At 37.9% G+C, this 26,302-nt stretch overlaps 1 protein-coding gene across 1 annotated transcript in view; it reads left to right on the top strand.

Annotated features, from left to right (window-relative positions):
- Positions 1-3,090: 3,090 nt before the first annotated feature.
- Positions 3,091-26,302, top strand: part of PHEX (phosphate regulating endopeptidase X-linked) — a 294,767-nt gene continuing 271,555 nt past the window's right edge. Inside the window, exons 1-3 of the mRNA XM_070943250.1 lie at positions 3,091-3,214; positions 8,553-8,621; positions 25,037-25,198. Coding sequence (XP_070799351.1) covers positions 3,091-3,214; positions 8,553-8,621; positions 25,037-25,198 — 355 coding nt within the window. The remainder of the gene's footprint in view (positions 3,215-8,552; positions 8,622-25,036; positions 25,199-26,302) is intronic.

Genomic DNA, 26,302 nt, shown 5'->3' with positions numbered 1-26,302 from the left:
TTTGTGAATGTAGCATCTCTCAATCTCTGTCATTGAGGGAATAAATCATTAAGTAAACTGCCTAAACAAATCCTCAGATAGTGTTTAATATTTTTGAGGGCTTTTTTGCTTAAGACTTAGAAATATTTGTGTTTAGGACTACCTTACAGTAGGACTGCCTTAAAATTAGGAACAAAAACTATTGGAATGGAACATATAGGTGTCTACCATTGGCCGTGCCTCCTTTGCTCCCAGTCACCCACCTCAGCCGATTTACAGCCAGCTTTCCTCCTCCACTGGTCCTCCCACAATCACTCTCCATGGGCAATGGGCCCTGGCTCCCTGCCTCTCACCCTTCATCCCTGCCCATTCGCCCAGACACCATTTGACCCAGGCCTTTGGCTGCATGGGACAAGAAGCCACCAGGCAATGGGAGTAGGTGGCAGTGAGTGATCTGCAGCAGGCTGTTGGGCCAGCATGGCAGCATGGGGGCTGTTGGCAACTGGCAATCCAAACCCTAACTCGCAGCGATGGCATGCAGAAACTATCGTGGGGTGTGTGTGTGCAACTGGCAGTGGTGATGGCAGCATGCAGAAGCATTCACAGGGGACAGTGCGCTAGGCAACTGGCAGTGGTGGCAGCGGCATGCAGAAGCAATCAATTTTGAGCAATAACTACAGGTTGGAAGCTTAGATTCAGCTCTTGCCGTGTCTTTTAAAGACAAAATTGAGTTAGGAGAGGTTTTCTACCATTAAAATGGGGCAAGCCACTGCTGCTGCATTTGGGGATCTGTGTGGCGCCCATGCTGTGGAGGGAGAGCAAACCACAGGCATGGCAGGCTTCGGCCTAATTTTTTACCCAGAAATAATTCAGAGGCTTTATTTAGATTCCCTGCCAATCTCTTCTGCATGCTGCTGCCACTGTCGCCAGTTGCCCAGCTCACCCTCCCTGCACCCCCTACGATCGTTGCTGCACGCCGTCACTGCCGTCAGTTGCATCCCCCCCCCCGCACCTTCTGAGATTTCTGCATGCTGCCGCTGCCAGTTATGGTTAAGGTTTGAGTTGCCAGTTGTCTGCACACACCCTGACGGCACTCTGGCCCCCCAATAGCATACTGCAAAATCTCTATTCCCACCCCACTCCAGGGGAAGGATACTGCAAAATCCCCATTCCCTTCCCACTCTGGGGCCAGCCAGAGGTGGTATTTGCCGGTTCTCCGAACTACTCAAAATTTCCTCTACCAGTTCTCCAGAATCTGCTGGATTTCACCCCTGGCTCCAGCACTTGAATTTTCAGAAGATGGGTGGGGTGGGGTGTGGGGTGGGTGTCGGAGTAATTTTATCAAGAGCTACTGGCAGATTTACAATAAATGTATAAAAGTAAATTTTCAGTAAATACAAGAAAGAAACAGAGCAGAAAGGCAAAATGATAGTAATTTCTGCAAATAGAATAATAATATAAGATATGAAATCCAAGGTCATTTAGTAGAGGAGACACAGCAAAGCAATTTGCTTGACAGCAATAAATGTTTTAAAAAGAACGTCCCCTTCCTTTTCCCTATTTTTTCTCTTACCAACAATATGTTGCTAAAAGCTCTAGGACCAAAGGATGGTAGTACTGGATTTTGGCATAAGCAGGTTTTTACTTTGAATTCATGTTGAATTCTGCAACCACCTTTCAATGCCAAGCTTCAGTCTTGGAATAGATAAGATTTGTGTACTTGGTTTTTTTTTTTTAATTTAAATTCATATATTTCCTCTGAAGCACTCAAGCCAGTTAAGAATAAACCATACTTTGCCCTGCAATAACTAGTAGAATAGAAATAGGAATAGAAAAAGAAATAGAACAGAACAGAACAGAACAGAACAGAACAGAACAGAACAGAATAGAATTCTTTATTGGCCAAATGTGATTGGACACACAAGAATTTGTCTTTGGTGCATATGCTCTCAGTGTACATAAAAAGACAAGAAGTACATAAAAAGAGTAGAAGCTGATACAAGGAATCAACAACAATACAGCATAGAAAATAACCTAAAATTACCTCAGATTGTAATTATCTCACTATATAGTTGCTAAAGCAGACAAATCAAATTAGGTGATGCTTTCAATCCAATCTATATTTAAACATGACAAATAATAGAAGAAAGTGACTTTCAGTCACTTTTGGTCAGTTTTCGGTCTGTCATTTTTAAGTTTTGATCAAATTACTTTGAATCTCTTCTAAATGAATTGTTCCCAGCTTTTGAAAGTGCAAACTCTACATTTGTAGCATATCAGCCTTCAACCAGGTACAATATAATTATTTAATACATTTTGTCTCTCCTGTCTTCATAAAAGCACTTTATTGAAGCTTTATTCTTGCACAATGTTTGCATAGAACCTTCAGAAACTCCACAGGCTCTGAAAAATAACTTGTTCTTTTTCCTTTAAAAAAATCCCATCTGTAGGTTGTTTTAATAACAAGTTTGCTTTCCACATAAGCATGACTCTGATCTTTGGCACTTGATGTCATAAACAAATCTCCTAAAATAAAAACAGTGTAAGTCATCCCTTGGAGCTTTAAAAGGAGTTGTAGTTGGAGAAGATTTATTCTGTAAAGGAAAATGATGCAGCAGCTAGAGTGAAAATGAATGAGATTCAGCAGAAAATCAAATTGCTTACCAATATTCTTATCAATCTAATGTCTGCAAAGTTTTAACAGAAATCTAGTTTTTGATTGGAAAACATTTTTAAAAAATTGTTATAAATTTTAATGGTGAAACCATACATTGGGACAACACTTTTTTTTGCCCTGCACTGTTGACAAAAATTGTCCTGCTTGCAAAGAAAAGAGCTACAAATTAAATTGTCACTGTGTGCCTTTCCAAGCCCTGGTCAAGGGAGAAATTTAATATTGCATTTTATGTTTTTTCTCTCCCCCCCCCCCCACTTTTGGAAAGAGTTAAAGATTTGGAAATGAGTTTTGACTGTAGTGTTAGTTGCTGAAATACTCAATGATAAAAGATTTGAAGAAGGGATTCGTGCATGGGACTGTAAGTGAACAGTAACAAACAGCAGAAGAACGAAAAACAGGGACTTTTCTTCAGAGAATTGTGAAAATCTATCCTGATGGAAGGAGAGACAACAGGGAGGTCCGTTCCAGCTAACAAAAGAGCTTCCAGAAAACTTCTCAAATTATCCCTCGGTGTGTTTGTGAGTAGCACGGTCGTGCTTGGCATTGCCCTTTTTCTGGGTAAGTTTCAATATGTTGCACTAGCATAAATGCAATTTAGCAAAGTTTGTCTGTACTGGTATTGCTATTTCATCCTTGGTTACTCTTCTAATCACATTGTAAGGTTCCCTAATTGGAAGAATTACTGTAGTTTTACTGGTGAAGAAGGATCCTGTTTCCAGGTTAAAGACTGCATTGGAGGCTTGAAAGGTCTTGAAATTTATTTTTCTTCTCTAGCATTTTACAGCAGTTGCAATTTAGGATTTGGTTAACTGCTCTTATGTTTGAACAAATACTGGGATTATTTATTTATTCCTTTTTTGCTACTCACATTTTAACTAAGAAACAACCAAGGTCTACAAATACCAATGCATTTTATCAAGTTATAGTTTAAAACCTTGAATAAATTCTGAATAACAAGCCATAGTAATATTAATCATAATGTCGTTATCCAGTGTTATAAATTGATAACATTACATAAAAAAAGGAGGAAACATTTTTGTTAAAGAAGAGTAAGAGTTACTTTGGAATTAAAAGAAACAAACCATCGTTTCTTCTATACTGACAATTAACATGTGGCTTTTGTATAAAAATAAATTATGTCTTGCAAAGCTTTGAATTCATGCATAATCTCAATGGATCTATTGAGGATTCTTATTCCATTTTATTTCAGTTAAACTGTATTGTGTACATCAAAGAAGAAACTTAGGTGTGCATCAAAATATTCTATAAATTTTGACTATGCATTCTTATCTATGCTTTTGAACTGTTAAAACTAAAGATTACCAAATGAATAATTAAATCTTTATTAAGAAGGGAATAGAGTTTCTATCTTCTTCAGTTCCACTGAAACTAACGTAACTGAAAGATGACTTCCTCCTAAACATTTAGTTATGGTTGGGCATAACACATGCTGACATATATAAATGGGGTTCATTGTCAATGTCCATTTAGCAAATGAGCTCCACAGATATTGCAAGGCAGCCTTTCCCCATCAGATGCCCCCCAGATGACTTGTATTTTCTTCTTCTTCTTCTTGTGCCATATCCATCATTGGATGTTGGCGATCATGTTGGCGTGTAAGGATCGCCTCTCCTTCCAACTTAAGAAAGTACGAACTCTTGAAACATGGTTGTTCAAAAGGATTCTTTTATTAAGCAGAAGTGACAGCCATCCAGCTAAAGCACAATCTGAATGCCCTTAGGCAAAGCAGTAGGATTAAAGTGGTAGAGACCCCTCCCTTTAAGTCAGAATGCAGATTTTAGCCAATACACAAGTGTGAAGATGTTTTCTTTACTATTTCCTTTGAGAACCCAAACAAATATGCCTTCCCACCACTACCCTTTAAAGTGAGACAACCCACATGGCTATCATATAAATTCCTGCAGGTAAAGGGAATCTCAGGCCTCCTTGGCGCCAGGATATAGGTTGTAAAATATCTGATGACACAGGCCATGCTAGTAAATCGAATCCAAGTCTCCCCCTTCCTCCACTTGAATGGCAGTATCACTTTTAGGGATCTGACATGCTACCCTCCTTAGAAAACAAAAGGGTCCACCTGTAAAAAAAAAAACAAATATACACAAGATTTCAAGATTTCATGATAGTATATCAACAAGGTTTGTTAGGGTATTGGGAGTGAAATTTTCTCAGTAAGATTGGAGCCCTAACATGGTGTTTAGCGACAGGACAACACAGAGCCCCCACCACTCCCAACCCCTGAAGTTGCTCCAGAAGGATACCATGGTTGATGGTATCAAAGGTTGACAAAGGGTCAAGTAAAGCAAGGATGGATGTACCACCCCAACCCGCCCATGTCAAAGATCATCAAAAAGCATGATCAATGCCATTTTCATCCCATATCCAGATCTGTACCCTGACTAGAAAGGGTCTAGATCAGAGGTCAGCAACCTTAAACACTCAAAGAGACATTTGGACCTATTTTCCACAGAAAACAAAACTCCGGGAGCCACAAAACCTGGGTGGGCGTGGCCAACCCGATGTCATGCACTCCCACCCAGTCACATGATCCCCCCTTCACATCCTAATTCCTTCCTTCCTTCCAGCTTCCCTCCTGATTTTACCTTCCTTCCTTCCCCCCTCCTGATTTCACTTTCCTTCCCCCTTCTCTGAGTTCACCTTTCTTCCTTCCCTCCTCTGAATTTACCTCCCTTCCTTCCCCCTCCTCTGATTTTTCCTTCCTTTCCCCTCCTTTCCCCTTCCTTCCTCCTCCTCTGATTTTACCTTCCCTCCTTCCCTCTCCTCTGATTTTACCTTCCCTCCCTCCCTCCTTCTCTTTCTTTCCTTCTTTCCTTTCTCCCTCCCTTCTCTTTCCTTCCTTCTTTCCTCTTTCTCTCCCTCCCTTCTCTCCCTTCCTCCCTCCCTCCTCTTTCTCTCCTTCCTTCCTTCCTTCCTTCCTTCCTTCCTTCCTTCCTTCCTTCCTTCCTTCCTTCCTCTCTCCCTCCTCTTTCTCTCCTTTCCTCCCTTTGTTAAATAAATAAATACTGCTTTCTGAGTTCTACTAGTTGTGTTGCTGAAGCAATAGGAACCAGATAGTACCAACTCTGTCAGATCTCAAACGAAGGGCAGAAATCATAGAGGTGATCCTCTTTGCTCCTCCTCTACTTGTGGCTGGCTCTGCTTCTCTTTCTTTCTCCTTTTCTCTTCTCTCATCTCTCGCGCACATGCACGCACCCAAGCAGGATATCTCTTGGGCTGGGATCATGGTGGCGGCAGGGACAATGACTCCTCCCACTGCCGCCACTGCGCAGTGAGGTGAGTAGTGGGCTGCACTGTGCAGTGCAGGAGAGCCCTCACTGTGCAGGGGGCAGCCCAGGCTGCACAGTGTCCTTCACGGGCAGCTCAGCACCAGCCGTGGCCCCCTTCATGTTGGCTCAGGAAGGAGGGGAATGGGAAGGAGCAGCTGCTACCACCGGATGCAGGGAGGGAGTAGCTCCAGTTCTTCCCTCCCTACATCTGGTGGCAACAGCTGCAGGTTGCTGACACCTGGTCTAGATTATCCATTTAATCCAGGAACTTCTGGAACAATCATGCAACCACCTTCTCAACAACTTTTCTCCAAAAGGGAGAATTGGAGACAGGTCAAAAATTATCCAACAGGGTGGAATCTAGCAACAGCATCTTAAGAAGAGGGCGGATCACAGTCTTCTTAAAATGCTGAGGCACAATCCCCTCACAAAAGGAAGCATTAATCACTGCCAGAACTCACCTTCATGTCACCTCCCAATAAGTTTTCACAAGCCAAGAGGGGCTTGAGTCTAAAACATAGATGCTTGCACGCATGCTCCTTAGGATCCTGTCCACTTCTTCAGGAGCAGCAGGGTCAAATTGTTCCCAGATAACTGGGCCAGAACCTGCCCCACGTACCTTCACCAGACCAGCAACCACGCTGGCATCTAACTGAGAATGAAGACAAATGACATTGTCTTCCAGAAAATCAGCAAATTCTCAGCATATCCCATCAGACCTTTATATCCTCCTTCCTCAGAAGGAGATAGCTCACCTTAAAGAGAATTGCTGGCTGATTATCTGCAGGTGCAATTAATGCAGAGAAGTACTTATGCTTTAGCCACTCAAATTGCTACAAGATAGCCTTAATAGCAGCTCTCACCTATGTTTGATTGAGTTGGTCCCTTGTCTTCTGCCAGTAGCACTCTAGATGTCTCTTTATTAATTTCATCCTTCTCAATTCCTCTGCATACCATGGGGGACAAAGAGGTCTATGGGTTAGGAGAGGTCACATGGATGCAGGTTAGGAGAGGTCACATGGACATTATCCAGAGCCTCAGTCATCTTCCTATTCCAAGCAGTCACTAAAAATTGAGCAATACTATGCAGCAGATCTGCAGGTTTAAACCCACTTCTTTCTGAAACCTATCCAGTTCCATTAGTTGCCAGGGTTGGACCAGCCTAATAGATCCTGCTTCTCTGAGGAGGGGTACCTTTCTCAAGAAATTCATTGCCACCAGACTGTGATGATCTGACATGACAGGGGTACCAAAGACAAGCCCACCAATTCCAGGTCACATAGGCACTGCTCCAATAAGAACACCATATTGGGGAGGTGTGACCGCTATTCCTAGTTGTAGTAAATATTATTCTTACATTATCATAAAATTGTAGGACTGAAAAATTTGAATAGGGGATCTAGCCACTTAATAGGGCAAAATTCCTTCCTCATCAAGTAACTTTTTGGGAAATAAGTACAAATCAGTTTACCCAAATGATTAGTCCAAATGTAACAGACCTGTTGTCTGAGGATCTGTTGTCCAAGCACATTGTCATGACACACAGGCAAGAGGTAGAAATTTGCATCTTGACAATATGTCACTTGTTTTGTCATTCCTTCTGGATGTGAATGCTGGCAAATATGCAGAGTAAGGATTAGGTAAAATATTTTTACAGTTAACCATTAGAGCAAGAAACGGCAATCCTTTTTTCTATGTGTCATGAAGCTACTTCTTATGATTCCTGACCATGTGTCACACTAAAATATTTGGAAGAATACAGGATGAGGAAAGCAATTGTGAAATTATAGAAACAGGAAACATTTTTAAAAATACGAAGCATTGACTATCTTGCAAAAGATGAAAGAGTTTCTTAAGGTCTTCCAAAAGGGTTTGTTGAACTGGAAAGGTTAATCTCTTTACTCCCCTCTTCTTTCCCTTCATCCTGTTTATTCTTCCCTATGATGTTTTTGTTGACACAGATAGCACTTTTAGCATTTTACAGCTTAGGCAAGTATAGGTGTCCCTAAGCATTGAGTTTGGGGCATTTGGATTTTGGAAATCTCACAAAATGACCACTCTAATGCATATGATAGCTGGTGGGGACTAAGATTAACATACCCAAATTTTCCAGTTCTATTTTTATCTATAGTTAACAAGAATATTAAATACAACTGCTTCTGTTTCTTCCTGGGGTCTTAATTGTTTTCTTTTTTTGTGGAAATAGGATATAAATTACAAGTAAACATTTCAGGGCTGTGTTGATTAGCAAATTAATTCTGGATTGATTCCAGTCTCATACAATGATTGAATCAGGAGGGAGATCAGGTTCAAAACCCTATCAACCATAGTTTCTCTGCCTCACCTTAACCTATCTCCCCATTTAGTAATAAAAAGATTCATAGGTGTTGCTTCTGAGTCAAACTGGTGTGGTGAATGAACAAGTGTTGATAATATACAAAAATATTTTCTGTTTTGAGGAAGGTATTGTATCAACAGATCTTTTCCTTCTGTACCAGCATTGCCAAAATCACCCAACTAATGTCTTTAGATTCATGAAAAATATTTGTTGAGACAAAGATGGCCACAATGTTGTTCTTTTCCTTTTGCAGTTAGTCAAGGACACATCAAATTTCATGCAAAGCAACAATATTGCTTGACTCCTGAATGCATTGAAGCTGGTAAGTAAAGTATTATTTTTCTTTTAATTTAGATGAAGCATATTGGTACAAAGAGATGTAACCTCTTTTTTCCTTTTGGATCTCAGGAACCTTTAATAGATTGAAAACCATTTTAACCATTGATAACTTAATGTTGTTGTTAGTTGTGAAATCGTGTCCAACCCATCACGACCCCAGGCCTTCCTGTCCTCTACCATCCCCCTGAAATACTTTGGCCACTTAATGAGAAGGACTCAAATGAGAAGAGCATAATGCTGTGAACAATTGAGGGCAAAAGAAGGGGACGGCAGAGAATGAGATGGCTGGATGGAGTCACTGAAGCAGTCGACATCAGCTTAAATGGTTTCAGGGGGATGGTAGAGGATAACTTAATAGTAATTACTATTTTTAAAAAAAAATTTTTTAATTTTTTTAAAAAATAGTTCTATCAGTTCAGAGAGAGCCAGTTTAGAATACTGGTTAAGGCATTAGGCTGGAAACCAGGAGATCTTGGGTTAGGTGATTTCTCTTCTAGGAAGGAGGCAATTCTTTTAAAGGTAGCTTACTTCCTTCTAGAGATGATTTTGTTCACCCAAACCATCTGATAGGCTGCTGGGAAAAATTCTTATAGCATTTGATGTACAAAGGTCTCAGATCAGGAGGAAATACAGTAGATTTTGACAGTGCTAATGGACATAATTGGGGCCTTATCCTTTGAAATACCACTATAGTGTTGTGTTGAGAGTGCTGAAGCACTTTCGGATTGAAAGGATTGAATGATGATATCACCATTGTCCAGGAACACCCAATTGGGTGCTCCTTTTACATCTCTGTGAGGGTGGAATGGAGGGAGAGGTAGGATCTATTACTCAATCAACTTCTTCCACAGTGTTGTTCTTCCATTGAGGCCCTAGGCCAACTGGCAGAGCCAGGTCTTTAGACTTTTGTGTCCAATCTCACATTGAGGGCAAGATGTTTCAGAGGGCAGGAGCAACAGCAGAGAAGGCCCTTCTCCTGGACACCGCCAGCTGGAATAATTCACAAAGGACTTTAAACGTGTAATTGGTGCAATTCACCCACACCCTGAATTGCATCCAGAAGCAGACCAACAACCATGCAGCTCACAATGGTGTTACAGGGCCATTTTTTTTTTTATTAAAACGTTTTATCAAGTATTACAACAATTTTTTCCCATCCCTCCTGCCCCCCCTTCCCTCCTCCATCCACCCCCCATCCCTCATCCCCCCTCTCCCTCCAACCCCCCTCCCCCCACCGGGAGTCCATCCCGGACTTCCCAGAGCAAATACAGGGTATAACATTTAACAAACATAAACTAAAATATGCTAACTTTCTGTAGGCTCCAAACTCCCTCTTGTTCTTTAACTCCCCTTTCAACTAACAAAACATAATTCAAAAAAAAAAAGTTGGTTTCACTCATAAGCTATTTGAAACTTTTTAGTCAATATTTGTTTTGAATATAGTCAATCCATCTTCTCCATTCCGATATATATCTTTCATTTGAATGGTCCTTCAGGTATGCCGAAATTTTTGCCATCTCTGCTAAATTCACTACTTTTAATGTCCATTCTTCAATAGTAGGTAAGTCTTCCTTCTTCCAATACTGCGCCACCAAAAGTCTGGCTGCTGTTATTAAATTTAAAATCACTTCCTGTTGGCGCCACATTTACAAACTATGTGAACAAGTTTCGAACTTGCAGACTCAGAAGAATGGTTTTAACCTAAAAGAATTTGTTTTGGAGGAAATGGCAAGACATGACGAGATTGTGAACCAGAATTTTGAAAAATTTAGGCAGGAAATTAAAGAATTGATACAACTAAAGTATAATAATTTGCAATGAAAGATTGTAACAGTGACTAATGCTTTTTCAGAAATAGTCATAAAGATGGATAAAAATATCAAGTTATTAGAGTCTAAAATGGAGGAAGTTGATGATAAGATTTATAATTTGGATAATAAAATACAAAGAATTGAAAATGATTTGATAAATATTCAAGATAATAGCTCAGAAGTAAAGTCTAAAAAGGAAGCTGATCACGAGACTTACAATGCAGAAAACATAAAACAAGGGATTGAAAAAGAAGTTACAATGATGCAATACAGGCTCACGGAATTTGCGGTTAGAATGAGAGGCTTACAGGAAAATAATAGAGATGATTTAAGAAAAATATCTGCTGAAGTTCTGGCTGGGATTTTAAAGGTTCATCCTGAGGAGGTATCTTGTAAGATTGACAAGGCCTATAGAGTAAATTCTTGGATTGCAAAGCAAAGGCAATTGCCTAGAGATGTGGTGATTTACTTTACAGATAAAGGAATAAGAAATGATATTGTGCAAAAATCCTTTAATTCTACTCTACAACTGAATGGAAGAAAGATCTGGATATATAAAGAGTTGCCGCCCAAGATGTTAAAAGACAGAAAGAAATTTGGTTTTTTGGTGACTGAGCTAAAGAAACAAAACATCTCATTCAGGTGGGATGCTCCAGTTGGTATAATATTGAGATATCAAGGAGAAAGATATCAACTAAATACTGTTGAAAAAGCGGAAGAATTTTACTATAAGATTCTCAAAATGGGATCAACATCTCCATGTATAATATATGAGTGGAATAAAGAAAAGCAAAATCAACAAGAGATAGAAATTCAGGATAAGCAGATGGAGGTGGAAGTAATGGAAAAACAACAAGTTACAGAGGGCTTTGTAGATGAGCCGCTTCTGGATTCTCCTTCAGAGGTCTCAGCTGGACTATTTATAAATACAAGAGAAGCGGCTTTGGATTCTAATGTGATGACTTATCAAGTAACAGACCAGCATGGAAATCAATCAGTTGATATACAACTCATAGAAAAGAAACCAGAATGAAGATCTACGCCACAAAAGCAAAACCAACAAGATCAAGTTATAGATCAGCATGGAAACCAAACAGTTGATATACAACTTACAGAAAGGAAACCAGGATGGAGATCTAACCCACAAAAAGTCAAGAAAAGAAGAAGCAGGTCTTACAAAAATAAAAACTTTTAGACTAAACAACAGTGTAATGCCAGTTATCTAAGAGATGATTGAATACATGAAAATATAGCTGAGGCAAAGTATTGGTTTATATTATCTTGAGGAGAATGACAGACCTCTGCAGTGCTGTACTTTTGGGATGTGAAAATGGCCTTAAACTGAATGGATTGGAACTATCTATTTTGGATTCTTTGATAAATGTATTACGTTTATGCTGAGCGACAAGGCAAGAGAGTTATGGGATTGGGGCACGCAGAAGATCTGGTTGTTACCCTATTATGATGGTTGGAATTAATAATTTAGATGAAAGACATTACAATAGACACTATATGGAATACAAATATAAAGTCACTCGGGTGGTTTTTATATATATGAAGACATCTACTATTGATGGGGGCAGATGGTAATTGAAGATACCGAACATACTGTTGGAATTAGGATGTGATGTTACCCTAACATGGGTGATGGAGTTAACAATCCAGCTGAAAGACATTACAGAAGATATCATATGGATTACAAGCTTAAAGTCATTTGAGGATTTTATTTATATAAGGGAATACTTCTTAGTGGTGTGGGCAGAAGAATAAAGATATTAAAAATTATTATGTATGGTAGTCCTGTAGGAAAGTGGGTGGAGACAGGTTAGCTTATTGATAGTTTAGTTTAAGAAAAGGGATATTATGTTTAGATATGAATACATGTAAAAGATTTGAATTAAGAGATATATGTATGGGGGAGGAGGAAAAGGGTAGATTATGAGTAGAAATTGTTAAACTGGGGGATATAATAATATTATTATGCTAAATTAGGAGTTATTATATAATGTTACAGTTGAATGTTATTTTGAAATGTATAGTATAAGGGGGATATAATAATATTATTAGAAAGAAAGGGTCAGCGTATGGGGGGTGGAGCAAAGGGATGGTAAAGTATTATATAATCTGTTATGAATTTGGATTTTATTTTGGAGAAGCCACAGGGGAGGGGAGGTTAGGGAGGAGGGGAAAAAAATGGGGGGGGGGAAATTTGTATTTGAAAAACTTTTTCAATAAAAAAAAAAGAGTCGGCCCTACAGCTGAGGGGCGGCTTGAAAAACTCCACGTTCTTGAGGAAACGGGAGGAGAGCCGGCGAGAGCAGGCAGAGCCCCCTGCAAAGTCCCCAGATTGTCTTTTTTGCTTCTGGGGAGGAAGCAGGGTGAGGCTCCCTATCCAGCTTGCCGAGGCTCTGGACTCCGGGGACAACTCTGCATCCAGCAGAGGTAGACGACGCGACCAACATAACAAGCGAAATCCAAGAGAATCATCAAAAATAAACAGGGTGGAATCTGGACTTGAAACTCAAAACTGCAAGTATTTGTATTAGCCCTGTATTTAAAGCAACAGCGCTGGCTAGAAGAAAAGGGAAAAGTTCTTTTTAAAGTGATTTTGATCTGTTCCTTCTCCCTTAGAGACTTGATTAAGGCTGGGGAAATTTCTGAGAGGATTCTGTGGTGAAAAGGGAGGGAGGACTTCCTTCTTAGAAAGAATCAGACTGCGTGGCAGAATGGCTTCAAAGCAGACAAAGCCAGCCACCAAAGCTGCAGGGGTGGGGGTTCCCCCACTCGCAAGTCACAAGAGCAGCTATCAAGTTTGCAGACTCAGAGCCAAGCACAGGAGACTGGTTTTAAAGATTTGAAGGAATTTATTGCTGCGGCTCTGATGATTCAAAATAAAGTTTTGGACCAGAAATTTGAAAAATCTCAACAGGAAATTAAGGAGGTGGTTCAAGAAAAGTATGACAAGATGAAGCGTGACATACTGACAGTTGTGACTGGCTTGTTAGAAGTAGTTGTTCAGATTGATAAAAAAAAAGTGGAAGAACTTAGTTCAGAAGTAGAATCTAAAATGAAGGAAGCTGATTATAAAATTTCTAATGTTGACAATAAAACACAAAGGATTGAAAATGAAGTGACAATGATGCAATTTAGATTCATGGAGTTTGCTGTAAGACTGAGAGGAATAAAAGAAAATAACAGAGAAGATTTGAGAAGGGTTTGTGCTGATGCCCTGGCTGTGATGCTAAAGGTTAGCCCTGAGGAGATTTTGTGCAAGATGGACAAGGTCTATAGAGTGAATTCTTGGGTGGCAAGGGAGAGGCAACTGCCTAGAGATGTGGTGATCTACTTTACAGATAGAAGAATAAGAAATGATATTTTGCAAAAGTCTTTTGTTTCTACTATTCAAGTGGATGGAAGGGAGATTGGGATTTACAAAGAGTTGCCACCTAAGATGCTAAGAGATAGAAAGGACTTTGGATTTTTGGTGATTGAATTAAAGAAACAACAAATTCCATTCAGATGGGATGCTCCAGTTGGCATAATATTGAGATATCAAGGAGAGAGATATCGATTAAATACTGTTGAAAAAGCGGAAGATTTTTACTTCAATGTTTTTAAAACTGGCGCAACATCTCCACATACATCCTCAGTGTTAGGTATAGAGGAGGGTGAGAAAGAGAAGCAATTTGAACAAGAGCTTGGAGAGCAGCGGAAACAGATGGAGGTGGAGGCAATGGAAACTCAAGGAGCAACAGGGTTTTTTTTGGATGAACCTTTGCTGGATCTTCCTTTAGAGGCTTTAGGTGGACCACCCAAAAATACAAGAGAAGTGGCAGTGGATCTTGAGTTGATGTCGTATAAAGCTAAAGACCAGCATATAACTCGAGCAGCTTATAAATAAATGGTAGAGAAACAACAACAGCAGAGATCTAAGCTATCGCAAGATAAGAAGGGAGTCAATGGTAAAGCACAAAAATTCGAAGCTATGGGAGGACTAAGCCGAAGACTACCACTCTGGAACAGAAACTTCAGCAAATGCTCTTAACGCTTCAGGAGACTACAAATGACAATTAAGTTTTTAACTTGGAACGTGAATGGATTGAATTCACCACAGAAAAGAAGGAAGATATTTCACTATCTGAGACAATTTCATAATGATGTTATTTGCCTATAAGAAACTCATATTAGAATACAAGATCAAAAATATTTGATAAATCCTAGATTAGGAGCACAGTTTATAGCCTCAAATTTGGAGAAAAAGAATGGTGTAGTGATTTATATAAATAAAAGATTGCCAGCAAAAATTTTAGAAGTAGATGACTGTAGACTGTAGAAGTAGATGACAGATAATGGTCCAATTTTGGTGATTGGAATTTATGCTCCTAATCAGCAACAAGAAAATTTTTATAAAATCTTGTACTCTAAAATATTACAATGGGACTACAGATCTATTTTACTTATGGGAGATTGGAATTGAGTAATAGATCCCAAAAAAGATAAGAAGAGTTTGGCAAAGTCATGTGTTAAATTACCACAGATTTTTTTTTATATGAAAGAAGATTTGGAATTGAAAGATATATGGAGAGTGCATAACCCAAAAGAATTGGACTTTACCTTTTTCTCAGACAGACATAGATCCTTCTCTAGGATTGATTTTATTCTACTTACAGCTGACTTACTCTTAAAAACAAAGAAAACAAAGATATTTCCGAGGACTTTAACTGACCATAGCCCGGTATGGATAGAAATAGAAATGGGAAAGAATGAGAGAAGATCGTGGAGAGTAAATGAAAACTTGTTTAGATATGAAAAGAACGTAAATGAACTTAAAAAACAAATGAAGGAATTTTTTGAAATGAACTTGAATAAGGGTACCCCTACTGAAATTGTTTGGGATGTGAGTAAGGCGGGGGGTGCTGATCCATATGAATTCTAAACATAAATCAAATCGACAAAGAAAAAGATTAGAATTGGAAGGAGAGATAAAGAAAAAAGAACAGTTGCTCATAAAAAACCCAACAGATGAAAAACTACAAGGAATTATAAAACTTTTGAAAGACCAATTTCAAATGTTCACAGCGGAACAAACAGCAACTAATTTACAATTTGCGAAACATAATACATTTTGCAATGCTAATAAGCCGGGCAGGTGGTTAGCTTATATACTGAGGAAACAACAGAGTATTCGGACTATTGGCAGTATTGAGTATGGAGGGAAGGAAGTTTTTCAACAAAAACTAATCAAAGAAGCTTTCTTAGATTATTATACTAAATTATATGCCAAATATGATATACAGAATGAATTTATAAATAAATATCTAGAAGAAAGGAGAGTTATGAAAATTTCTAGTGATCAAAAGGAAAGGACGAGCTTACTAATAACAGCTGAGGAGATTATTGTTGCTATTAAACAATTGAAAACAGCTAAAGCTCCAGGAACGGATGGTTTAACTGCGGTGTATTATAAAACTTTACAAGCAGAAATGATTGAACATCTTAAAGACTTATTTTGCAGCATACAACAAGGGGGTAAAATAGCCCCTTCATGGAAAGCAGCTTTTGTTTCTTTGATACCGAAAGAGGAAGTAGGTTCTACAAAACCGGAAAATTTTAGACCAATATCTCTCCTGAATACGGATTATAAAATTTTTGCAAAAGTATTAGCCAACAGATTAATGCCAGTTATTCAAGAGGTGATTCATCATGATCAAGCAGGATTTATAGAAGGCAGATACATGAAGGATAATGTGAGGCAAATTATAGATTTATTGGAATATCTTGAGAAGAATAAACAGATCTCTGCAGTGCTGTTGTTTCTGGATGCGGAGAAGGCCTTTGATCGAGTGAACTGTAACTTTCTATTGAAGACTTTAAGAAAGATGGACTTTGGGGATCAGTTCGTGCAGGCGGTTTCAGCAATTTATCAAGAGCAAACAGCACAAATTATCATTAATGGAAGCTTAACTACAAACTTCAGTATAGAAAAAGGCACAAGACAAGGTTGTCCGTTATCCCCGTTGTTGTTTATTCTAACTCTAGAAGTCTTGTTGAACACAATACGGGATTCGAGCACTTTGAATGGAATAGTTATAAGGCAAGAGGATTACAGAACAAGGGCATTTGCAGATGATCTGGTTGTTACCCTAACATGGCCGATGGAATCAATAATTCAGATGAAAGACATTATAGAAGAATATGGTATGGTATCAGGATTTAGATTGAATCAGAAAAAAACCAAGATGATAGTTAAAAATATGACAGTTGATCAAAAGAAGGAACTTGAAAGGAAGGCAGACTTTGAAATAGTACCAAAGGTGAGATATCTAGGAGTTCAAGTTGCAGATTCAAATATAAAACTGTTCCAAAACAATTTTGAGGTGTTGTGGCAAAAGGTACAAAAGGATATGGAAACCTGGAAAAAAACTGCAGCTGTCTCTACTTGGAAGAATAGCAGCAGTTAAAATGAATGTTCTACCTAGATTTTTATTTTTGTTTCAAATGATCCCGGTGCTTAAAAGTGATAAATAGCTGATGGAATGGCAAAAAGGAGTTTGTTTGGAATGAGAAAAAAGCCAAGAGTTAAATTGAAAATTATGCAAGATGTTCGTGAAAGGGGTGGTCTTAAACTTCCAAACCTACGACTGTACTATGAAGCAGCAGCGTTGACACAAGCAAGTGATTGGTTTGGAAGGACAAAGACTGGAATATTGAATATAGAGAGTTATGATCTTGAATTGGGTTGGCATGCATATTTATTCTATGAAAATAAAGTGGATAAAGTATTCAACAGCCATATGCTTAGAAACTCCTTGATGAGAGTATGGAAGAAGCACCGGTTCAAATGGGATTATAAAATACTGATGTGGTTGGATCTTGGTCATATTATACGGAATATAAACATAAAGTCACTCAGGGGAGTTTTATACAAAGAAGTACTTTTTAATGATGGGGGCAGATGGCAACTAAAGACATTAAATACACTGTTGGAAGAAGGGATTAATTTAACTTGGTTACAGTATAATCAACTTCAACTGAGATGGAGAGAAGATCAAAAAACTGGTTTAATGTTGCATGAAGAAGAATTGGTTAGACAGATAAAAGAGAAAGGCCCAATGCATATCAAGAGGGTTTATAATGTTTTGTTAGAAAGAGACTCAGAAAATGAATTGGTTAATGATTGTATGATAAAAAGGGCACAAAATTTTGCAGAACCAGTTATGATGGAAACGGGAAAAAATATGGGTTCAGAATGTTAAATTTACGCAGTCACAGAATTTGAGGGAAAATTTTTATAAAATGTTTTATAGGTGGCATTTAGATCCTAGGAAATTGTCATGCATGTATCCTAATGTTCAACCAAAATGTTGGAGATGTGACTGTTTGGATACTACATATTATTATATATGGTGGACTTGCAAGAAAGTGAAGGCTTTCTGGATAAAAATTTGGTGGGTTATGCAAAATGTTCTCAAGAAAAAACTCCAATTTTCTCCTCAATTGTTTTTATTGGGCATAGTTAAGGGTTTTTCAATGGGTGAAACAAAATTGATATTGTATATGGTGACAGCAGCTAAGTTACTGATTGGTCAGTATTGGAAAAGGGATGTTTTGCCTACTATTGAAGAATGGACTTTGAAGGTGGCCAGTTTTGCAGAAATGGCGAAGATATCAGCATACTTAAAAGACCGGACTCAAGAGACTTATGTATGGGAGTGGAAGAAATGGATAGATTATGTGCAGAATAAATACCAAACTAGGAAGTACCAGATAGCTTTTAGCTGAATGTTGTGAAGAAATGTATAGTATATAGGGGGTAGTATAGTTTAATGTTATGAAGAAATGTATAGTACGCAGGGGGGAGAATAGAAGGGCGGTAAAGTATGATATGATATAAAATGATTTGGACTTGGATTTCACCTTGGGGAAGTCATGGGAGGAGGGGAGGGCTAGGGAGGGTTAGGGAGGGAAAGGGGGGGGAATGGGAAAATTTGTATTTGTAAAACTTTTTCAATAAAAAAAAAAATTAAAATCAATTTAGTCTCTATGACCGTACAATCTGTAAATATACCTAACAAAAAGAACTGTGGAGTAAATTTTATCTTCTTTTTGAGAATGTTTTGGGTAGTCCACCATATTTTTATCCAAAATGCCTTAACTTTTTACATGTCCACCATATATGATAATACGTGGCATCATCACATTCACATCTCCAACACTTAGGTTGCAAACTTGGATATATACAGGCTAGCTTTTTAGGATCTAGATGCCATCTATAAAACATTTTATAAAAATTCTCTCTTAAGTTTTGGGCTTGCATAAACTTTACATTTCTAACCCATATTTTTTCCCACGTTTCCATCATTATTGGTTCTTCAATATTTTGTGCCCATTTTATCATACAATCCTTAACTAGCTCTGTTTCTGAATCTATTTCTACCAATGCATTATACAACCTTTTTATATGCATTTGGCTTTGGTCTCCAATTTGTTTTACCAAGTTCTCCTCATTTTGCGAGATACCAATTTTCTGATCTTCTCTCCATCTAGCTTGCAGCTGTCCATACTGAAACCATGTTTGAATTATCCTTTCTTCTCTTAATTGATTCAAAGATTTTAGTTGTAATGTACCTCCTTCCTTATTAAGAAGCTCTTTAGAAGTAATCACATCTTGTTTTTGCTCTACACTTATATTCTCTATCGCGTGTCTGGGTATTGCCCACAATGGTAACTTATTGTTTAATTTATACTGATACTTTTTCCAGACACGCAGTAAAGCATTTCTTAATATATGACTTTTAAAAGTCTTGTCCACTTTCTTATCATATAATAAATAAGCATGCCAACAATAAACCAAATCATATCCCTCAATATTCAATATTCTTTCTTCTGTTGAATTCATCCAGTCACTAATTGCTGACAGAGCAGCTGCCTCATAATATAATCTTAAATTGGGCATTTTGAGACCTCCTCTTTCACGTATATCCTGCATTATTTTTTGTTTTATTCTGGGTCTCTTCCCTGCCCAGACAAAATTATTAATACCCTTCTGCCATATCTTCAAATTTTCATCTTTTTTAAGTATTGGTATCATTTGAAAAAGAAACTAAAACTTAGGCAAAACATTCATTTTTACTGCTGCTATTCTTCCTAACAAAGATAATTGTAATTTTTTCCAATTTTCCATCTCTCTCTGTATTTTTTGCCACAACGGATCATAATTATGCTTAAATAATTTCGCATTTGATGTCATAATATAAACCCCTAAATACTTAACTTTTTTTACTATTTCAAATCCTGTTAGTCTTTTTAATTCATCTTTTTGATTTGTGGTCATATTTTTAGTTATTATCTTCGTTTTCCCTGCATTTATTTTAAATCCAGATACTTGTCCATATTGCTTAATTATATCCATTAGACCTACAACCAACTGTAATGGTTGGGTTAAAGTAACAACCAAGTTGTCTGCAAATGCTCGTAATCTGTAGTCATACTGCCTAATTTTAATTCCATTTATTTTATCCGATCCACGTATCTTACTCAACAAAAATTCCAAAGTCAAGATAAACAAAATGTCAGCACTTCAACCTGCATTTACTCTAGTGCTGACATAAGAAGGAGAAGCGAAGGCGTCTGGAAAGGGACGTTTGACTTTTCACCTACTTATTTTCCCTGGAGATAATATCCCCTAGAAGATGAGATGGGAGGGGGGAAATTCCTTTGAGCTGGAGTAGATTAGGGGTAGAATGACTTGGAAGATGGCCAATGAGTGCAGGGGAGTGGGGAATGGAAAGGGAGGGTTTTGAGGCTGGAAATCAGTGTTGGCTTCATTTGGAGTTGGGTTAGAATGTCGTGCTTAATAAATAGGAGTTTTTCTTCAAAGACTTTGTTTGAAATGCAATTTATTTGAGACGACCTCGAAACTTGACACAATAATGGAGACAAGGGACATCCTTGTCTTGTTCCTTTTTCTATATTAAAAGTATCTGTTAAACTACCATTAATTATTATTTGCGCTATTTGTTTCTGATATATTGCCTTAATAGATTGTGTAAAATATTCTCCAAACTGCATCTTTTCTATTATTTTCAATAAGAAATGCCAATTCAATCAATCAAATGCTTTCTCTGCATCAAGAAATATTAGCACCGCAGGGATTTGGTTGTTCTTCCCCACATACTCTAATAGGTTAACAACTTGCCTTACATTACTCTTCATTTGTCTACCATTTATAAAACCAGTTTGATCATTATGAATCATTTGTTGCATGACTGTCATTAACCTGTTTGCTAGTATTTTAGCAAAAATCTTGTAATCTGTATTTAAAAGTGATATAGGCCTATAATTTTTTGGCTGGGTGTGGTCTTGCTCCTCCTTTGGAATCAGAGAAATAAAAGCTGTCCTCCAGAATGGGGGTACATCTCCTCCAGATTGTATGTTGGTAAATAACTCGAGTGGTTCCACCATTTCTAACTGCAAGTGTTTATAATAAGCAGCTGTCAAACCATCCGTCCCAGGGGCTTTACCCACTTTCAACTGCTTAATTGCAAACATAATCTCCTCGGAAGTTATCGGTTGATTTAAACCCTCCCTTTGCTCTTTTGTAATTATAGAAATATTCTCTTTCTGTAAGTATCTATCTACATCTATACTTTGAATTTTATCACTAGCATACAACCTCGTATAAAATTCTAAAAATGCTTTTTTAATCATATTTTGCTGATAAACCTCTTTACCTTTATATTCTATTTTCTCTATGGTCCATGACTTTTGTTTTTTCCTTAACAGATATGCTAACCATCTCCCTGGTTTATTAGCATTGCAAAAAGTATTGTGTTTAGCATATTTCAAATTAGTTGCGACCTGATCTGCCATTAGCATATTAAATTGCCCTCGCAGTAAGTTAATTGCCTCTTTTATTTTCTTGTCTGCTGGGTTCAATATCAAAGCTTGTTCTTTTTTTTTTAATTTCCTCTTCTAAGTCCTTTTTTTCCCCCTGTTTACATCTATGTTTATTATTCAAATATATCAAGATACCTCTCATATATGCTTTACTTGCATCCCAAACCATTTCCGTAGATGTACCCTTATGCATATTTATAATGAAAAATTATTTCATAATTTTTTTTACATTCTTTTACATTTTCCTCATATCTAAACAGATTTTCATTTAACCTCCAAGACCTCTTAAATCCCATTCCATACTCTAATTCCATCCAAACTGGACTATGATCCGTTAAAACTCTTGGGCAGATCTTCGTCTTCTTCACCCTAGAAAAAAGATCATTAGTAATTAATATAAAATCAATCCTGGAGAAAGGTTGATGTCTATCAGAAAAAAAAGGTAAAATCTTTTTCTTCAGGGTTCCTCTCTCGCCAGATATCTCTCAACTCCATATCATCCATCATTTCAAAAAACGATTTTGGCAATCTGGCATGCATTGAAATATTTTGCAAGAGCCCCTTCTTATCTTTTTTAGTGTCCAAAACTCCATTCCAGTCGCCCATTAAAATGCATGATTTATAATCCCATTGTAGTAACTTGGAATGTAAAAGCTTATAAAATTTTTTCTGTTGTTGGTTCGGTGCATATACTCCAATTAAAAGTATTTTTTCTCCTTTTATTAAAAGTTCAATTGCTATGAATCTTCCTTGATCATCTGCTTCAATTAGTTTAGCAATTAAGTCTTTTTTTAGGTATATAACTATACCATTCTTCTTCTCGGGAGCAGATGCAACAAAATGTATACTTAACCTTGCATTTATTAAATATTTTTGATCTTTCGTTCTAATGTGAGTCTCTTGTAGACAGATTACATCATTTTTAAACTGTTTCAGATATTGAAATATTTTTCTTCTCTTTTGTGGTGAATTTAGGCCATTAACATTCCAGGTCAGAAATCTAGTTGCCATTCTTGGCCCCCTGAAGCTTTTGGAGCATCTGCTGGAAATCTCCATGCATTTTGCTTTTTGGCCTTGCTCCTTCCACTGCTTCTGTTTTTGTAGTTTCTTGAATCATCTGGAGTTACTGCACTCTTAATTCTTCTTGACGCTTGGCTGCCGCTCGAGTCTGTCTTTGATCCTTAGGTTCTTCTATGTTTTCAAATACCTCCAAAGCTTGAGCAGTAGTCAAAAGTTGTATTAAATCTTCTTGAGTAATCAAAGCTCCCCTTTGGGCCTGTGCCAACAATTCTTCCTTCTCCCCCTTTCTTGCCCCCTCTGCTTCCGTCTTCCTTCTAGCTTCTGGGCACTGTGGGCATCCAGCCTTTAGTACATTGGTGTAGAAATCTCTTGCCTTCCACACTGAGTTAAGACGATATCTTTCTCCTGAATAGTTCATCACTAGTCCAGCTGGAACCTCCCATCTGTACTGTATCTGACGGTTTCTCAGTTCTTCCACCAGAAAGCCATAATCCCTTCTGGCTCTCAACATTTTGGGGGGGGATTTCTTTCAGTTTTAAAACCTCCTGCCCCTGCACTTGAAGTTTATTTTTAAAAGTGACTTGTAGGATTTCATTGCGTATTCTCCTTGTTGTAAAATAGATTACAATGTCTCTTGGTAGATGTTTCTGTCTGGCAACCCATGAATTGACACGGTAAATTTTGTCAATTTGCCATTCAAGATTTGCTTTTTGATCTCCCATTATCTGTGCAAATGCTTCTGAAAAAATCTCTCTCAAATTCTCTTGCTTATTTTCTCTGAGGCCTCTTATTTTCAAAGCAAATTCCATATCTTTATATTGTATCATTATCACATCGGCCTCTGCTCTTTCCATCTTATTCTGGACCTCTCCCATTTTATTTTCCAAGTTCTCATTAGACTGCTTAATTTCTTCCACTTTTTCATCTATTGCTTCAATATGTCCTGCCAGACCTTGGACTGCCATGATAATATCTTCTCTAATTTCCTGATTTCGTTTTTGAATGAACTCTTTAACTTGAACCATCTCCTCAGCAACATCTTGAATTTTATCCTCAAACACAGAAGTAATTTTTTTTTTGTAACAGAGGCTTGTATTTTAAGGGCTTCCTGCAACATTTCAAGTGTTAATATTAGTGGTTCCATTGGAACAGAGAGAGATTGTAATTTGGACCTTTGAGCTGGTGAGCTCCCAGCACTTTTAGGAACAATAGTCTTTATTTGTTTTGAAGTCATTTTTAATTTCCTATTTGAATTTATTCAGCAACCAGAACAACAAATCCACCAAATCCAGAAATTTCCAGTCTTTAAATAATATCAATCCTTTTTTAAAAAACACTGCTATAGTCTTTTTAGCCTTTAATCTTCTTTCTTTCAAAGCAAAGATCTCTAATTTTAGACAGGGGCTGCCAGCGCTAAACGAAACTTTCCTTTTTAACTTTCACTTTCACGCCCCATTAAGGCTCAGTCACCATCTTGGTTTCACTTTCTCCCTTAGTAAGTCAAAAGGAAGTAATACACATTTGGAGTTAAAGTTTAGTACTTGCAAATCTGATCTCTCCTGAATTTGCTCAGCCTGCTTCCAAATCCAATATTTATTCAAAGCGTTGTTTGCAGGGGTGGTTGCGGCGTCTCCTGCTTAAAGCAGAAATGTCCTGGATTCGGAGCTCTGTCGGGCTTCCAGAGAGCTCTCACCCTTCAAGCCCCAGAATTGTTCCTGGGGCTTCTTGGGGAGCTCTATCTGCACCCATCTGCTCTCTTCCTCCCCTTTTCTCGGGGAGAAAGTTTCCAAGCTGCTAGACAGCTGATTTGCGCTGTTCTAGCGGCTTTACATGATCGCGGGGCTGGCGCTCACAAAAGGAGCGTCTTTGGTGCCTACAGTGCCAACGGAAGTCCCGGTGTTACAGGGCCATACTTGGGGCCCTTAAAACTGCCCAAGCCACCACACTATGCACCAGCTGTAGCCTTTAAAACTCTTCAAGGGTAGCCCCATATAGAGCTCATTACAATAGTTCAATGGAAGGTTGGAAACTGGACAAAAATTGTCCAGGCAGATGGGATCCAATGATGGTTTTTTAAGGAGGGGGAAAACCAGGGCTTTCTTAAAAGCATCCTGAAATGTCCCCTCCTCCAGTGACATATTAATCACCTCCTGGACCTGCCCACTGCTCACCATCCTGGAGGCTTTCACAATCCAGGAGGGACAAGGATCTAACTGACAGGTGGTGGCACTGACAGCATCAAGGGCCCTGTCCACCTCAATAACCAGAAGCTAAAGGAAGATTAAGAGAAGAGAGGTGGCAACCAAAAGATCCCCTGAGATTTTAGCAAGGTCAGTTGCAGTGACAGATTGTGAAAATCCAGATGCACCCAGAAAAATAAAAGCCAAAATTTTAGTGAATAGCCCAAAATCCCTAACTTGAAAATCAAGGAAAGTGGCCAATACTTAAGAAATATTTCTTTCCTTTCATTTTCCTTTCCTTTTGAAATTGTAGCCTATCTGAACAAAGTCAGATGGGATAGGTTAAATGGTGAGATTAATTATGTGGAAGTAAAGGGAATAAATAAAGCCATAAAACAGTAATCATAAATCTGGAAGTGATTTGCATGTCTTGTAGAGCAATTAATATTATCAACTGATAATCCATGAAATTATATAACTTTTTCCAGCTGCCTCCATCAAAAGCAAGCTAAATGTGTCTGTGGACCCCTGTGATAACTTTTTCCGATTTGCCTGTGAAGGATGGTTACAAGATAATCCAATACCAGAAGATTATTCAAATTATGGAATCTATCCTTGGCTGAGACATAATGTAGATCTAAAATTGAAAGGTAAGTGGATCCTTGCTAAAGAACTTTAGCTAACTAATTTGCTTCATATAGCTTTTTGTTGTTGTCCTCATTTGTTTCTGCTTATTAAGACCAAACAATAATGTATTGGATAGTTGCTGGTAAAATAATTCATTAAACTTGTATGCCACCTAAGTCTAAATGAGCCTGGGTGGCTATCACTTAAGGTGATACTGTTAATGTATAAATTTTGTTTTTGATTGATTATGTATCAAATAGGTGCCAACTCTTAGCAAACACACAAATGTTCTCCATGGCTATCTATCCCATACCTGGTCCTTCAGGTCTTCCAATGATGCATCCACTACCACTGTAACTGAATTTGTTTGCCTTGCTGTTGGTCATTCCTCCCCCCCACCTTCCCTCGACTTTTCTCAACATCAAAGCTTTCTTTACAGAGTTGGATCTTCTCGTAATGTGTTCAGAGTAGGAAAATCTGTGCCTGGTCATTTCTACCCTGAAATGAACTCTGAATTGTTTTGTTTAGTGATTTGTTTGTTTACTTGGGAAAGATTCCTTGGATGAAAATCCTTAAGGGGAAAACAAATCAAGAAATGTGGGGAACTCTGAAAATGTGATCATAAAAAGTCCAGTCCAGCACAATACCACTGAAAAAGAAAAACAAGAAATCCATCATGGTTGCACAAAGATCTCTCTGACTGAAAGACAAAAAGGATAAGTACAAAAAAATGGAAAGAGGGACACCTATTTAAGACAGAATATTAGCAGATAGACAGAAATTGCAAAGATGAAGTCAGGAAAGCAAAGGCTCAGAAAGAACAGACTTGCAACAAAAGTCAAAGATAATAATAAAAAAGTTTATTTTAATATATTAATAACAAAAAAAATTCAAGGAAACAATTGGTCCACTAAAGAGAGAAAATGGCAAGGAAGTAACAGTAGTAGGGAGAAAGCAGAGCTGCTTAACCCATTCTTTCTATCAGTCTTCAGGCAAAAAGAAACTATAGCACAACCTACCAAAAAAACTATTGTAAAAGACAGACTAGAAATAAAAATTAAATAAGCAAGAAAATGGTAAGAGAACACCTATCTGACCTTGACGAATATGAATCACTGAGACCCAAC

This window comes from Pituophis catenifer, unplaced genomic scaffold (assembly GCF_029215685.1).
Source record: "Pituophis catenifer annectens isolate HBS135680 unplaced genomic scaffold, rPitCat1.0.hap2 SCAF_4, whole genome shotgun sequence".
In the NCBI taxonomy this organism is placed as follows: domain Eukaryota; kingdom Metazoa; phylum Chordata; class Lepidosauria; order Squamata; family Colubridae; genus Pituophis; species Pituophis catenifer.
This window is presented reverse-complemented; position numbering and strand designations above follow the sequence as displayed.